The sequence below is a fragment of the Netta rufina genome (assembly GCF_964035555.1).
Source record: "Netta rufina genome assembly, chromosome: 5".
NCBI classification, from domain to species: Eukaryota; Metazoa; Chordata; class Aves; order Anseriformes; family Anatidae; genus Netta; species Netta rufina.
This window is the reverse complement of record NC_140128.1, coordinates 16,220,567-16,236,501: the sequence shown is the minus strand read 5'-3', so window position 1 is coordinate 16,236,501 and position 15,935 is coordinate 16,220,567. Positions and strand designations below refer to the sequence as shown.

At 49.9% G+C, this 15,935-nt stretch overlaps 1 protein-coding gene across 2 annotated transcripts in view; it reads right to left on the bottom strand.

Annotated features, from left to right (window-relative positions):
- The window catches only part of PAMR1 (peptidase domain containing associated with muscle regeneration 1), a gene marked incomplete at both ends in the record, with an annotated part of 51,689 nt that extends 36,023 nt beyond the window's left edge, over positions 1-15,666 (bottom strand). For both annotated transcript variants that reach the window (XM_084288446.1, XM_084288447.1), the window contains 3 exons: positions 3,695-3,823; positions 4,557-4,733; positions 15,594-15,666. In XM_084288446.1, coding sequence (XP_084144572.1) covers positions 3,695-3,823; positions 4,557-4,733; positions 15,594-15,666 — 379 coding nt within the window. The remainder of the gene's footprint in view (positions 1-3,694; positions 3,824-4,556; positions 4,734-15,593) is intronic.
- Positions 15,667-15,935: the final 269 nt, after the last annotated feature.

Below are 15,935 nucleotides of genomic sequence, written 5' to 3'. Positions count from 1 at the left end.
TGTACAGCCTTCTGTGATCTGTAAATGGAAATGCTAGCAAAATGAACAGTTAAATCCTTACACACCAAGCAGAGCTCATTTCTCAGTTTCTACTTTCCTGACTACATCTTTTCGAATAGAGTCTTGCACATGGCTACATTCTCTACTAAGCCTTCTGTTGTTTTGCTGGGGAATAAGGCTGTAACTGTAAGCCAGAAATTGCAATCGAGTCTAATAGCACGGCTGAACCAGGGGATCCTGATAGGCTCTGCACCACAGGTAACTAGAAGAAGCCAAAGGGTCAAAAATGACCCAACAGGCCTCCACGGCATGTCTCTCACTTCTTTTTATCTCTCAGTCCAACATAAAGACCTGTTCCCTGCAATAAATTCTGAAGATGAACCCTACGTTTTTAACAAGTAATGCAGGATGAATGTTCCCTACGGGAGTGGTGGGTTTTAACACTTGCCCCAGGGCCCTTCTTTCCTTTGGGAAATGAGGGAGACAGTGACCTGATTTGGTGAAGTAGAAAGCACCGCGGTTCCCATTGATCTTAGTGTCTGGAAATCTGTCCTGCTGCATCTTGTCTATGGGGAGACGTGAAAACTGAGGGTCAATTACTCCTCTTTCTTCTTAAGAAAGAGTTGCTCGAATGAAATACCCTTTGTTCATTTACCCTCGGTTACCCTTAATTAAGCAGGACCCAAGGAAAGAGAAATCCTGCTCAGAGGAGTTCCTCACAAGTGTTTCATCCTTCTCTGTGGCTTGCTTAGTTCCTTGTGTAAAAGGCAAGGATTAATGACTGTGCCCAGGAGCCACATTACGATTCAGCAAGTACGGCAGGATCTGCTGTGGTGCACATGATAATGCTCCTTCCCACAGCATGGAGCGGGACCTTGTGCTGCCGCTGGCTCCTGCCTCAAAAACAACCTGAGACAAAGCTGCTAGAAATCTTCAGATGGTTTGACAGGGGGCTTGGACCACCTCAAAGAAAGTTTCCCTTTCGTCCCGAAGGGCTTTTGAGTTTCCTGTGCCTTTAACAAAGGAAAGCCAAAGAACTGGTGCAAAGAGATACTTGTGTGCAAGGCATACTAAATGAACTTTTCTGTTTGCAGTGGTACAGCCTGAACCCTCTGAACACAGATGCCAAGGAAGTAGGTTTGGCCAGCGAAGCAGGTGGTCCAGAGGCTAAAGAGGAGCCTTTCAGTGACTGCCTCCAAAAGAACATTCTCAGGTTTGCTACCACCTTCCTCTGCACAAAGCACCTTTGCGATCACATCTGTGCTCCTGTATCTCCAGCGCTTCTAGCAGAGGTTAGGCTGCCTCCCCAGACCAACAGCTCGGTTATCTGTTGATCAAAAGGAATCATTTCCCTTCCTGAAATCTGCAGGAGACCTGGAAAGCTCTCAAGAATAATTTACATCCTAAACACAAATGCTGGCAAATTCGGCCTCATTTACAAAAAAATAATCCACTTTGGCAGGCTGTCAACTTCCTTGTTCCGTTCCTGTTCCTGAAAAAAGGCAGCTTTCAGGGCCACAGTGAGATTTCCTCTAAGGCTCGTTACCGACAGAAAGCAAAACAATGCAAGAGAGCTCCGAGTTCCTGCCCACGGGGACCCGCGGCGCTGTGAAGGTAGAGGTCCTGAGGAGACCTCCTCTGAGAACTTGGTGCCTGCTGCTGGAGTGCTCAGCAGCGATGTGGGGCTCCTTCAGAGCTCCGGTGGGTGAGCAGGGGGGAATGGCAGCAGCAATGCTACCGCTCTTCAGAAACAGGGTGGTACGAGAAGGCAGCTCTCGCTTGTCCCACCCCGTTGGTACCCGTTGCTCGTCACAGGCTGGTTATTAGGGGAGACACTGTAATTTTCAGTCTGTAAATGCACAGGCACTGCCATCACCGGGGAACACCGGGACAGGGAAGGAGCTGCTGGCTATCAGCTCTGTGGGTAACCCTGCCCTGAGGAAGCATCTTCCCAAGCGCTGTGAACATCAGAGCTCGGGAAAGGCTCGAGGACTGGGTGCAGGGAGAAGGGTCGGGCAGGAGGGGCTGGTTTTAGGTTGTGATGTGCCTGGCAGGGGACGCCAAGCCTCCCACCCCTCAGGCGCTGCCCTCGCCCCCATTAACTCCACTCCCCGGCCGGGCTCCTGCGGGGCTCCCGGGCGCCACCCCGCGGCCGCACCTCGCTACTGCAGCGCGGCCGCCTGAGGGGAAATGGCGCCGCGGGCGGGCGGGCATAGCGGGGAGGGGGCTGCGCCGTGCCCCGGCGGCTTGGCCGGGCCCGGGGAAGGCAGAGCCGGCGCCAGGCGGAGCCGTCCCGCTGGGGCCGAGCCCGGAGCGGCCGGAGCCGGGAGAAGGAGCCTGGGGGTCGCCGCTGTGCGCGGCAGAGCCGCCCGCGGCCCGCGAGAGGGAGGCAGAGCACCGCGCTGCCGGGGGGCAGCGGCCGCCGCTCCCCTCGCTCCGCCCTGAAGCGCCCCGAGGCACCCAGACAAGGGCACCCCCCGGCACCCCAAAAGACCAAGTGGTCGAAAAGCACCGACGGGCAAAGCTCTGTGAAGTCTCAGTGGTGCTGCAGCCTCCTGACGGGCCGCAGCGTGAGGTGATGAGATGAGCTAATGAGCCTGTCTTGGCTCGGCTTTGAAGTGCCGAGGGAGTTTGAGAATCAACCCAGAGCAAAAGGGCCTTAAAAATCAGAAATCAGACTGTAAATCGCAAGGGACTCAGTTACCAGCTTCTGAGGAGCCAAGGCTGAGTTAACCCTGCTGCTGAAACAATGGGCTCCCCGAATCCTGCTTTTCAAGCAGTTACTTTATGTTGTTTGCTTTCACCTCCTTAATTGTCATGGGCTGTGTCCGATAGGAAGACAGATTAACTTGTTGCTCTAACATCTGTGACTAGGAGGAGATAAGCCTAAAGTGTGTAGAACAATGGACAGAAGAGAGTAGGAAAAGCAGACGCTGCTTTCATCCCTCTCGGTGAAACACAGAGAGGCAGTCAATAAAAGCTGAGGGAGGGTTGGTGAAAGGCTGTAGTTTCACCCGTGGGAAATTGGTAAAGGAAATACGTGCCTTAAACGGTCTCCAATTAGCTTATGGAATTCATTATTAAATGATAGCACTGGGACCAACAACTTAGCAAAACCCAGGAAGGCAGGGCTTTTGAATCAAAACCTTCAGATAGCACCAGCAGGGCCTGAAAGACCCTGTGTTACCCAGCGCTTCCTCTGAGCGTGTTGGAGCTGTGAGGAGGAGGGAGGGAGCGCCAGGACTTCCCTGGGGCTGCTTCTGTAGCCCGGGGGTTGAAAGAGGACAGAGGAGAAGTTCTGTAACGTAGCTGCTGCCCTTGTAAATGTTTATGCTTTGCTGAAATCCTCTGGGGAATTAGTTATGCTGACATATGTCCGAGAAATGCAGAGAACAGAAGATTTCCAGAGTCACAGTAGTTAAAGTTTTAAAACAAAACAAAACAAAACAGAAGTTTAGTAGGGTTGTAAACTCCCATGACTTGGGGCCCGCGCCAATCCCTAGCAGATGAGCCTTGGGAGAGAACTTTTCCCCACCATACATCTGCTCAGTGCCTGGTTGCGTTTGTCCTCTCCTGCCTGTGCCCTTTGCGAGGGTCATGGTACAGGAACAGCTGCAAAGGCACAGCATGGCTCTGGCTCCATCCCATCGCTCCCTGTCCCTGACGTGCCTCTCTGCCCGTGTAGGACACTTACTCATGCAGTCCCCTCCGTACCAGCCAGCTCTGCACTCCGCGCAGTAGATCCCCTTGATGTAAAAGTCGTCGAGTGTCCCCCCCCAGGAGCCGTTCCGGCAGGACTTGCAGTTCTCAAAAATGGTGCAGCCTGAAAGGAGAGCCACCGTGTTAGAAGAAAGCCAAGGTGGATTGTGCTGAGGGGAGAGGAGCAGCCACTCTCTGTTTTTCACAATAAATGCCAACAACATTATTGACTGCTGTGGTGCTGACAGCTTCCCCGCTGTGAACCATACCCAGCCTCCAACTCCAAGCCCTAGGCAGCTCAGACTCTGAGATCTGGAGCCAAATGCTCAGTTTCACTGGCCAAACCTCTAAATCTCATTGCTTCAGCTGTAAATGCCTCTCTCATGAGTCTAAGCACATTATGCTGGTGCAGGTTGGACTCAGCCCAAGTGATTCAGATGTTTCCTGACCTGGTCCTGTCTCCTCCTGCTCTCACCTGTCACCCTGCCCTCTCCTCCTCGCTAGTCAGACTGCCCCATCATCTCTCTCTTCTTGCCTTGGGGATGCAAATCATCCCTGAGCACCTGTGAAACACTCCTGGTGGGCAGCCAGCTGCATCATCACCCTTTGGCAGCTGCCAAACCTTCTGAGAAGCCCTGAGGACAGCTTTTCTGCTAGAAGAGTCTTTTTTTGGGCAGCAATGCTACATTGCCATGTGCACTGCTGCTGCCACCAGAGTGACAGGGGCGTTCCTGAGGAGACCCAGCGCCATCCCAGGCCCTGAGGGATGTCCATGCCCTCACTGCTCCCCTGCTCAACAGCTGCCTTTACATGCTGGCCACAGGTCTGGTGTGAGCACAGCTTGGTAGTACACGTACCTGGGTGGATTAAGCAGGAGTCGCACTCGTTCTCCTCATTCCTGCAGCAGGGAATGGTGTATCCCACTTTTTCTTTCCGTCCTGGACAGACGCACTCGATTTGGTCATACTCACAGCACTCCCGGCACATGATGTTCCACTCCGCCCCGGGGCAGTTCTCATTGATCACCGTGTACTCTGCAGGCAGGGAGGAAAAGGGGGGGGACAGAAGAAATAAGCCACTCTGCAGAGGATTGACAGAATCTGTTATTCAGTGATTCGTCAGATCAGGCATGGCATGAGGTTGCCCCGGGTCTTCAGTGTAGAAAATTGCAAACTAGGTGGTAACCCACATCCCAAATAGCAGCTGGGGTGTCTGAGGGACGCACGGGCAGTTTTGCAGGGACAGCCAGGGGAGGCAAACACAGCAGACGTAAGGAATATGGTTATTTAATTCTTTTCTCTGCAGGGCCTTCCACATCAGCACTGAGAAAAATAATTATTAAAAAAAAAAAAAAAAAAAAAAACAGGGGATGAGGTCATGTGAGAAACTCTTCTGCAGATCTCAGCCTGACTTACAGCCTCGTATACAGCGTACTTTATTTAAGCTATGTGAGCATGTTTTGTTCAGCCTGTGAATTTGCTGCTGTCGAAGATGAGGGTGTCCGGCAGGAAAGGCCAATTTCGCAGCTGGGTTTTCGCCAGTTTCACTCCCTATTTTCACTCAGAAATACATAGTGTTATGCTCAGTCTTGTTGCCAAAGGAAACAAGATTTTTCGTTATTTATAAAGGTTTGTTTTGTCTGGCATTTCTAATATGATAACATTATTAATGTCTTTTTATTATCTAGCATAACCTTATACACTGGTATTTAAGCTATGCTGGAAGTGCCCTTTTAGGAAAGGGCACTGTGATACCTCAGGGTGTGACTCCAGGCTGCCGCAGTAAGTGCAGACCCCACCTTCCGTCACCAGCACGCTGTCTAAGGTCTACAAACTGAAATCTAATGAGTGCACGCGGCTGTCAGCATGCCTCAGCCAGCTGACAGACCTGACGGCTGCTTTCATGGAGCCTGATGGTGAGAAGTGTGAGAGCAGCCTGGGAAGATGAGGCATGAAGGAAGCATAATGAGACTCTCTCTTTCTTCTTCCCTCTCCCCTCCCCTTTTTTCTTTTTTTTATTGTGGTTAGGTAACATCCTTTTTTCTTTTGTTTTAATCTCTGAGTGACAGAGCTGCATTGCCATCACAACCAGCCACACATCTCTAAGGTGCAGCGCTCCCGCCTGGGCCCGTCCCTGGCTCCCTCCTCACCCCGCTGCTTCTGCTGTCGTCGTGCCTCATAACCGAGTTACCGCATCTGCCAGACGCAGCTCCCTGCCACTGAACCTTGCTGCTCCGTCTCACTGGATTCTCCACGGGCTCATGAAGAGGTTCCTGGAAGCTTATCCTTTTCCCTAACGATATTTATTTGCTCCATCAAAAAGGGACCACCAACTGTTTCTTCATTTTTTTTCCCTTTGGCTGGGAAATGAAGTTTAGCCCTTGGTGCTCCTCGCAGCTGAACCTTTCCCAGTCCACTGCCGTTCGGAGTTTGGAAACCGGGCTGCTGTTTGCGCTAAAACCTTCCTGTTCCCTCCCAGCCACAACCATTCCAAAAGGAAGAAAAGAGCCACGTCTGTCATTCAATAACATTCTGTAATTATTTATTCCAATATAAGTTCTTGCATCCAAATGACCTTAGTGTTCAGCAGTTATATAGCCTTTTGCCTGTAGATCTCGGCATGCTTTACAAAGTGCTTTTTCCAGATGGGAAACTGAAGCACAAGCGAGGTGAAGTGACTTTGCTCAAGGTCCCAGAGAAAAACAATAGCAGAGCCAGGAATTAAACCCATGCCTCCTAATTCCCAGAACAGCAGTCAATCAGCTTGGCCAAGTTGGGACTTCTTAACCTATAGCTATTATTCTCTTCTAATGAAGCCGTTTATCTGTGATCTGTATCTGATTCAGATTCCAGAGCGAATTGATTACACGTGTCTAATTATCTTATTAGAACTGACACTCAGCTTGATCCATCTCATCATACATGACTGGCAATCGCTGTTCCTGTGGTGTGCGGGGGCTGGTGTCTCGCTCCCTGTTGAAGGAGGAATCCCCAAAGCCTGAGCAATAAAAAGCTACCTAACACTCAGGAGCTTTCGCGAAGCTTCCTTCAAATTCTTCGGTCTCCCAGCTCAAGCTGGAAATCTAAATTCTCTCAAGGTTGCCAATGCTCATTAATGAAATGGCTCTATCCATTTGGGGTGTAGCTATCTCTTGCTAGCTAAAACAATCCAAATGTTCACAGGCAGAGAGAACCATGAGGGCTGACCAAGACATCTCCACCCGTGCAGAAATGCCAAGCCTGGCCAGGCCAGGCCGCAGGCAGCACCACGTGGCTGCCGGGTTAGCGCTTCCCTCTGAGAGGGGCCGGACCAGGCGACCGCCACAGGCCCTTTTCAACCTAAATTATTCTATGATTTTATAGCAATATTGCTGTTTGCTTCCTTCTTGCCCTTGTTTCAAGTGAGACAATGGAAACAGACTGTCTTTTGGTTCACTGACCATTGAGTTCCCTTCCAGGTTCGCAGGTAGTTTGGGCAGCATATTTTCATTGACAGGGAAATCTGTGGGTCTGAGGATTTTTATTTATTTTTTTTAAGTGATCATGTCTAGGATTTTCTTCAAAGAAATCATGAAGTCTGTTATTCTGAAGATCTGTAGAAGCTATTTTTTAAGGAAACTTGTGCAAAGACTCGATGTACCCTTTTAATAGTGGTAGTGTCCCTTTTGTGTTGCACATACATCTCCTGCCTGCTGAGCAGCAGGCCAAGGAACACTTTCCCTCAGAAATGCAAGAGGGAGATGCACAGAGCAGTCTGCACGCAACAAACATTTGTTTGGGTTGCTGAGCTCAGCCTGGGCCCCAGGGAGGAAGAATTATCCCTATTGTGCACTTGGGGAACATTAACCATGTCCCCACTGGCAGCTCCCTGCAGCCACACTTGGCCATTATTACCCCAAAAGAGAAGAGGCTGAGGCAGGGAGGAGCAGGGGGAGCTTTACTGAGTGAATTGCTGGAAAAAGGGCCCTGGCCGGCTGCGGCTGCGATAATCACAGGGTACACTGTGGGCCTAGCTGATAATCCTCCAGAGCAGGCAGGCTGGCGTGGAGGCAGTGGCTGCGTCTCCCAGTGTCAAACATAGTCCAGAAAGTGCTTTGACCTGATTTTGGAAGAAGCAGGAAGAGGCTGCTTGACAACCCCTGCAAAATATTTGGCTGAAATCAACAAACAAGTCTCAGAACAGGCAAATAAACAGCGGATTAATTTATGGGATTTTAATGATGGAAGAGAAACCCATTAAATCCAGGAATAGACAGTGCATGTGGAAGCAGCTCAAGACCACGGAAACGGAGCAAGAAGTAGTCGTGTGGGAAGGCAGGCGAACAGCCGGGGGAAGGTGCTGGGGGAATGCCCGTGGGGCTCAGCAGCCTGGCAGGACACAGCACCACGTTTCTCCTCTTGCTTTGAGTCCAGCCTGGGGGAGCAGTGGGGGAGTATGGTGGTAACATGCGGCCTAGCTGGTAGTTCTCACGTGTTTCCAGGTCTGGGTGGGTGCACGTTCATTCTTTCTGCTGACATCTGTACCTAGAGAGACCGCCTCGCCCCCGCAGCACAGGGGCGCGTTTCAGATCCCGCAGCTCTCAGCGGCTGCTGCTGCCAGACAGCAGTGGGAGGGGATGTTCCCCAGCAGTGCCCACGTTTCTGTGGGCTCTAAATGGCCTTTCTGTTGGCAGCATCAGCCCGAGGGCTGTTCCAGAGAAGGCAATTCATCACAGACACACCGCCACCTCCCCTGCTCTCAGATACTAAGCTGGGTGTTTGGAGGAGCCAAAGACTCCTCTCCCCGGGGAGCTGTCCCCACTAACAGGCAGGCCCTGAGCTTCCTCCATGAAAACCTGCGTGCAGGTGATGAGCCACAGTGAGGAGAAGGTGCCGCAGGAGTGTCTCGAGGGAGCCAGCTCCTGCTCTTGTGGTGGCTGAGCCTGCACTGGGAGCTGAGCCGCTGAAAGCAGATGAAGAGCAGCCACAGAGGGGCCAGCACAGAATGAAGTGCACGGCTGATCTACTGGATGCTCTAATGCTTACTGACATCCCTGTGCAGACAGGGCCTTGGTTCTCCACAGATTCTCAAGACTGAAAAGGCAAAGTGTTCAGCCTTTGCTCTTGATTTTGATTCAGCTCTGTGTTTGCCTTTGTACAAGTGCTGCTTATCTGCCTGCCTCTGTGCTGTATACCCACAGGAGCCAGGGAAGGAGTGGAAGAAGGTTACTCCTGGTGCTCTAATAGCTTTAAGGGGAAATACAATTTTAATCCGCTGGACTGCCAAGCTTCTGCTGTCACGCACTCCATTCACAAAGTTGCAAAAAATTCAGCTGTGATTTAACTTGTCTAGTGCATCCACTTCCCTCACTTGCTCTGGCCCAGAGAGCTCTTATTTGCTTCTTATTCCTGCTTCACCTTTTCAAGAGGTGCTAATGTCCTCAGCCAAGATGTGCCTAGGCTAGGCAGCCCGGTGTGTGGAAGAGGAGCTTGAACAGTTGGCAGTGAAGCTGTCATCTCCCTCACACAAATGGGTCTGTTATTCCTATTGCCCTCATGGTCAGGGCACGCGTGTGACTCAGCCATCCCTGTCCTGGCCAAACCTCAAATACCATCCTTTTCCAAACTGCAGGACCTCAGAAGGTGAGGTGATGAAGCCCCCACAATGAAATATTTTATTAGTACTTGGGAAAGATGGCGATGGAGGTTTGACAGAAATATTGCTTGAAATGGACTGGAAATGCAGCTTTCCAAAAGGGCAGTTTTTGCCATGCCATTCGGAAAAGCCAGAAGTCTCTTTGGAAGATAAGTGAAGGCTCCATTAGCACTCCCCCTGAAGACTGGAGGTATGTTACTTACTCTTATGCCAGTGAGTTCAAAGAGGATGCCCAAGAAAGAAGAAATAGCTGTAAGGATCAGGCTGTCTTAAAGCACTAGTTCTATTCAGTACAAGGTCTGCTGGAAAGGACAGTGATGAGTCCTATGGGATATGCAATGAGCCCAGCCAAATCTCTCATTTGAGGGAAAAGCGGAGACCTATGAGGGATGGAAAAAGTCTGATCATCAAAGAAAGCTATGTCTTAGAGCTCAGGGATAAAGGGAGCGCTGCCAAAAGCCAAGCTGAACTTGACCTTGCGAAGGAAATTAGAATAATAGTAAAAGGTTCTTCAGTCATAATAAGAAAATAAGGAAATAAGAAAAGCGATTCTTGTGGGATGCGGATGCAGATGAAATGTAAGATGGTGGTGGGCAGTGTGGTGAGTTCTTAGCTTTCATCTTTAGGGAGTCTACATTAATGGGTTTGGGGGCGTGGAAACAGTTAAGGTGTGATCCACATACTAGTGAACTTCTAACCAACTGCAGCTTGCAGCTTGGGATATTCAAGTAAACCAGCTTCAACCATTTTGGTTTATCTTACTAGGTCAGGCTAAAAACTTTGGTGATTCACAGATTCACAGGCACATTGCTGCCTCAAGGGTGGGCCAGACAGTTCATCACTCTTAAACTTCAATTTTAGCACACTTTTCTTGTCATGGTGAATTTGCCTGTCATAGATACCTTACTAAACAGAAAGGGGATTTCTGTTCCAAAGGGCTTGGAGCTAGGAAAATTATATGGCTAGGATCTAAGGTGAATTAAAGCAAGCCCAATTACAGCAATTAACTTAGATGTCTTCTACTTCTTTGGAAGAATGGCTTGTTGTCATTTTAATGTAGTCATTTTAAGCTGATATAAATCCATGCTGCTGCTGCAATGGGACATCTCCCTCCATTGTGTCCCTGACTTCCCACTCCCTATCTTTGTGCTGGCATTAGCTGCTACATAGAGGGATCAGAGTACTGATCCAACTGATCCAACAGAAAGCCAGTTTGCAGTCTCCATTTCTCCCTGAAAAAAAAAAAAAAAGAAAAAAAAATAATAAAAAAAAAAAGCCTAAATGTTCGCCACAGTCCTACAAGAGAGACCTTGTATATATGTATTTATCATAACATGGAAGAAAGTGTTTTATAAGGACATCCATACCTTGATCTGAGCTGATGGAACTTCCCATCCTACACATCCATTGTGTTACATAGAAAAGATGAGTTTTCCTCCCATGCCACGGTTTATCCATCAGCACGCTGGTGTAACAATACTTACACTCGAAGAAACATCATTTCAAATTGCTTTGAAAAGTGCCATACAAATTAAAAGTGCATTGTAAATAAGAGCAGATACAAACATATACATCTCCAAAATGCAAGTCCATAGACGATGACTGTTTCAAAGTGATTATTCAAACAGCTCATGTTCCACAAATGAGAATATGTCCCCTTTTATTTGATTGCCTTTTATTTTTTTCAGCACGATGCTCAATAACAATTACTGCCTCTGCAGAAGAAGCAAGCATCTGAGTTTGAAGGAGCAATTTCTTAAGGCTCTTATTAGGAAATGTTCAGCCATGTAATAATTCTGAAATGAAGGTTTCTCATTTAAAGACAGAATAAATCTGACAGAGGTGAAATCTAGTAAAAGCTAACACGTTTATTTCTCTCCATGTCTGTCTCATTTTCATGATTGTTTTATCCTGCTCCTTATTCAAGTCTACTCTCCTTGCACCACTGTGCAGGCTGGCTCCTATCCCATAGGTGTTATGGGTATGGACATTAACAACATGAAGAGCTCTGAGCACACAGAAGATCTAGAATTTCTCAACTGGAAATGAGAAACATCTTGGATTCACTTAGTAAGGCCAAGAGGAACAGACCTCAGAAAGGAAGAGAGTTGTTCCCTTAAGAAGTTTTAACTGGTGCACTTGGAGAACAGTTTAACCCCAAACCCTTAATAACGATGGGAAGTGCAGGTCTTTATTCCTAACCTTTTTATCCCTCAGATAACCCGTTGTGCAAACGATGCCTATTTTCCTAATAGGTTAAGAAGACGAAAGGGAATAACGCTATCTCTAAAGAAGCTTGCTTCCCTTTAGGAAATTATGTGCCTATTATTCTTTTTAGCAGCTGAGCTAATTAAAAGAGGAGCTAAAATACATCCCTGTTTTAGTTTTACTCAGTGTGTTTCATTTATGGATTGCAGGCCACTGCTGAATAATTGGACTGCTTCTTCCAGTGAGCCAGTTTGCATCCTTTCCTAACTGTCAGTGTGCACTTTTACACAGCCATGAATGTGAGGGGAAAAAATGAAAGATTTTCTCATTAAAAATAAATAAAATTAAAAAGTTAACATGTGAACACATGGTGAGGTCTACTATACTAAGCTGACTTGGTCCACTTACTAAACATATATCTATAAAATTCAGAAATAAATATTTCTGTTGATCCCAATAGGACATAGGTTTGCTTCAGCATGCTCCTACGGTGGTGCCTCTTTTACACCTGCAAGCTTCCACTCTTGACTGGGCTGTGATAAACAAATCACAACACCTCTGCTTCAAGAAGAATTGTTACTTCAATAAAAAGTCCTTTTTGAGGTCTCCATCAGGTCCTTAACAGGAGTTCCCATATGACTTCCAGTGTTTGTACCTCATTCCACACTGCCTTGTTTTGCTTTGTCCATAAGAAAAATCAAGAATCAAGGAAAGCCAAGTAAAAATTGTGCTTCCTCTTTGTGGTGTGTAGGAGTTGCCCACCTAGAAGCTACAGCAGTGGGTTAATGGATAAAGAGCATTAAGTGCAAATAGGAGCATCCATTCAGTCTTTCTATACCATAAAGCCCTGATGGTCCCAGTACCCCTCAGCCAACTCCGCCTCAGTTGCGATGCCCACCGGTTGCGCATGTTCTGCCCATGTTCCTCCCAGCAAACCCGCCCGCCCTGCAGCCCCTCCTCGCCTGCCCTACCCCTGCTGAGGAGGAGCACAGCAGGGCAGGTAGGCCTCAGGCAGGGTGCTCGTTCCTATTAGAAACATCCCGCTTCGCTTCTTCCTACATTTGAGCAGCCCTTTCTTCCAGATAGTGAGCTGTAAGACACAAGATAGAGCTCTACTCCATACACTCCAAGTAGCAGCTCTGCTCCTTTCCCCTTTTTCTTGTACAAAGCCCTTCTAATCCCTGCCTTCCCTCTGGGGACAGGCCAGTTGGCCCACAGGCCCGGAGCGCTGCAGCAGGCGTACACGCCTCCGCCGCATCTCAGATGCTGTTCCAGTTTAAACCTCGCACTCCTCAGCACGCGTCTTCCCCCTGCCCTCAAAACACCACAGCTTCCTCTTTCTGTATCTTTTCGTCATGGCTGGATTTAAATTACAGGCCATCATCTATGCCACGAGCTGGGATGTTTATAGCATCTAAAGCAACCTGCAGACGTCTGCCCTAAACCTCCCCGTCCTCCACTTTCTCCTCTGTAATTACGGGACGGCATTTTTGATCTCACTATTGGCACCGTGGCATCGCGTGTTCATCCAAGAAGGGCTGTGACAGGGCTGTAAAACAGCCAGGATAAGGCTGAAACTGAGTTTGCTACATTACCCAGCAGGCCTTGATTTGTTTCTGGGATAGAGAAGCTTATTCTGGCCAGGAAAATTACACTAGTGTGATTGGGAAGAGATTTTGTTTTTCCTGTGCTGCAAGACAAGGAACAGGAGCGGGTGTGAACGCGGTACTTTTGAGATAGTGGCAGCTTGCACGAGGTTGGAAAGCCCAGCCTTCAGTAACGGGGCTGGGGAACAAAGCCAGACTGCTGTGATATGGGAGGATATTTGGGAATCTGTAGAAAAGAAACAGCTGCAATATCTAAATCCATGAGCACATGACATGGGGACATGCCTGTGTTAAACATGGAGAAGTGGTGCTGGCGCTGTCTTGAGTGTTTGCTTGCTGTAGCGGTGTCAGACCTGGAGCAGGTTGGCAGCTAATGTTGCCTGGATAGAAACAGCCCACACAGACAGCAGCAAAATCCCTGAGCCTCCACCTCAAGCTGTACGCGGCAGCCCTGGGGCTGTAGCTCAGCCCTAGCCAAGGAGCGCAGGGTGCCCCCGAGCTGCCAGCCCTCTGCCCCTGCGGCGGGGAGGGCAACAAGCCAAACCAGGGGGCACTGGAGGGCTTAACGGGACTCCCGGGAGCCCCGTGAGGTGGCCTCGGGGTTGAGCATGAGTAACCCCAGCTTTCCTCCGATCCAAAAAGCGAGTCTCTCCCCCTTTGTCCAAGCTAGGGACCTAAACGTGTGAACTGAAGTAACCCATTTGCTAAGATTGAATGCATCTGGATGCATCTGAGTGCATCTGGGCTCCACGGCTCTAGACAGAGGACAAAGGGGGAGGGGAGGAGAGATTGGGGAGGGTTGAGATAGGCAGGAGCACACACAAACACACATATATTTTTAAGGAAATATGAGTCACTTGCACTTCAAGTTTATTCCAGAAATCAACTCCCAGACCTCCCCTGACTCCTGCCCCCAACTCCAGAGGCAGGCCCTGTGCAACTGGGTGTGATAAATAGGGATAAAAATTGGATACATCTGTGGGGAGGAGGCAAAATGCTATTTTCCAACCTGCCCTGACACGCTCAGGCCACCGCACTTTTGAATCCTTCCCGTGGCTCCAAGCACCCCTCCCACCGCTGCATGCAGGGCGAGCGCTGATGGCGGTGACTCCTCTGGAGACAGGGCACGGAGGCACAGTGAGGACGGAGGGGGCAGGGGGGTGGCTGTCCTCGATGTGGGACCCCCAGGCCCTTCAGTCACTGCCCCCGGTGCGTGAGGAGCTGGTGTTGGGGAGAACGAGTGGGCAATGAGCCTCTCCACAGCACCAGGCAGCCGCTGCCCATGCCTAGGGGAGCTCTGGCACATGGCAGAGGGACAGGCTGCTGTGGGGACAAAACGTGGGTGCACGTGGGACAGTGAGACTGTGCTTTGTGCTGGTGGCCCTGGGGCCAGGCTTTGGCAGGGGATCAGTCACCCTGTCACCAGCACCCTGGGCCCCCAGGCCCAGCAGGGAAGGACACCACAGAGGCAGACCCTCTGCCTCAGCCCCCAGCGGGGTGGGCTCTGTAGCCCCGTCCTTGACACTGATTATTTATAGCCGTCACGATGGGGTTGCCTGCATGCCTGGCACCTCCCCTGCTCTGCTGCGTCCCCCCGAGGTGCTTACCTGGCAGCTAACGTTGCCACAACCCCACAGCTCGAAGGGCGGGCGATTCGGGGGCACCACACCGCCCAGCGCTCAGGGCTTGGCTCCTGAGGCAGCCCGCGGGATGCTGACAGCCATCTGCAGCTTCAGCTGCTCCCAGGTGTAACCAGCCCACGGTCGTGGCCGCAGCGACAGCGAATCTGCACTCGCCAGTAAATGCCTTTCGCTTAACCTTATCAAGAAGAAACTGAACATGCTGGTTCAGCAGAATCTGGAGCGAGGCTTGGCTATAAAAAAGATCATTCTGCTTTAACGAGGCTTCCCCTTCGAAAGAATAATATTGGCAGAACTAAAGCCCAGATCGGAAACAATGTGTGGCTTTTGTTTTCTTTTTTTCCTTCACTTTTTTCCTCCCTTGCCTTCATTCTTGGTGTTGGGGCTGGAGAGGAAAGTCTCTGTCTTGCCAAACTAAACAAATTACGCTTTACAATTCGGAGACTTAAATGCCTCTTTTTATCATCATTTCCTTAGCACTGAGTGTTGAGAAAATAAAGCAGTAGTAAGTGAAGTGATTGCATACCCTTTTCTTGATGGCCATTGGCAAACAAATCCAGCCAGTTGTTTCTCTTTAAGGCTATTAACTTTGCCTGGAAATCATCCCTGGGCAGACCTCCCCCCACACATGCTCTGTGCCGGCGAGAAAGGAATAAATAAAGCAGAGCCCCTTCCTTCTACTATTACCAGCCCTGCAGATCTCTCCACTGCCCATGACAGCCCCTGAGCTCAAACCCCTCTGACCACACTGAAGGAAAGGGACTGCTCTGGCCGTGCCGGGAACGCAGACGCTGACTTACGGTACCTCTCGGCAAGCAGGAGATGAGCAGGAGCTGCAGGAGGGTGAGTCCTACGTGTGTCCAGAGGGCTCGCTCCATACTGCCCAGGCCGGTGCAGCGGTGTGACTGCTCAGCAAGGGAAGGCAGGCAAACAGCTTTTACTGGGACCTCACCAGCTCCAGGCTGCGAGGGATCTCGGATTTCAGACCTCGGCTCGCTCCCATCCTCACCAGAGGGGAACTACCTTCAAGAGACTTCTCAGGCGTCCAGAAGCACGACGTCACCCCAAACCTCTCCAACTGCTGCCTTAACCCTTTCTGGACTCTGGCAGGCGATCCCTTTTGTGACGGGCTTGTTGTCTCGCGCTG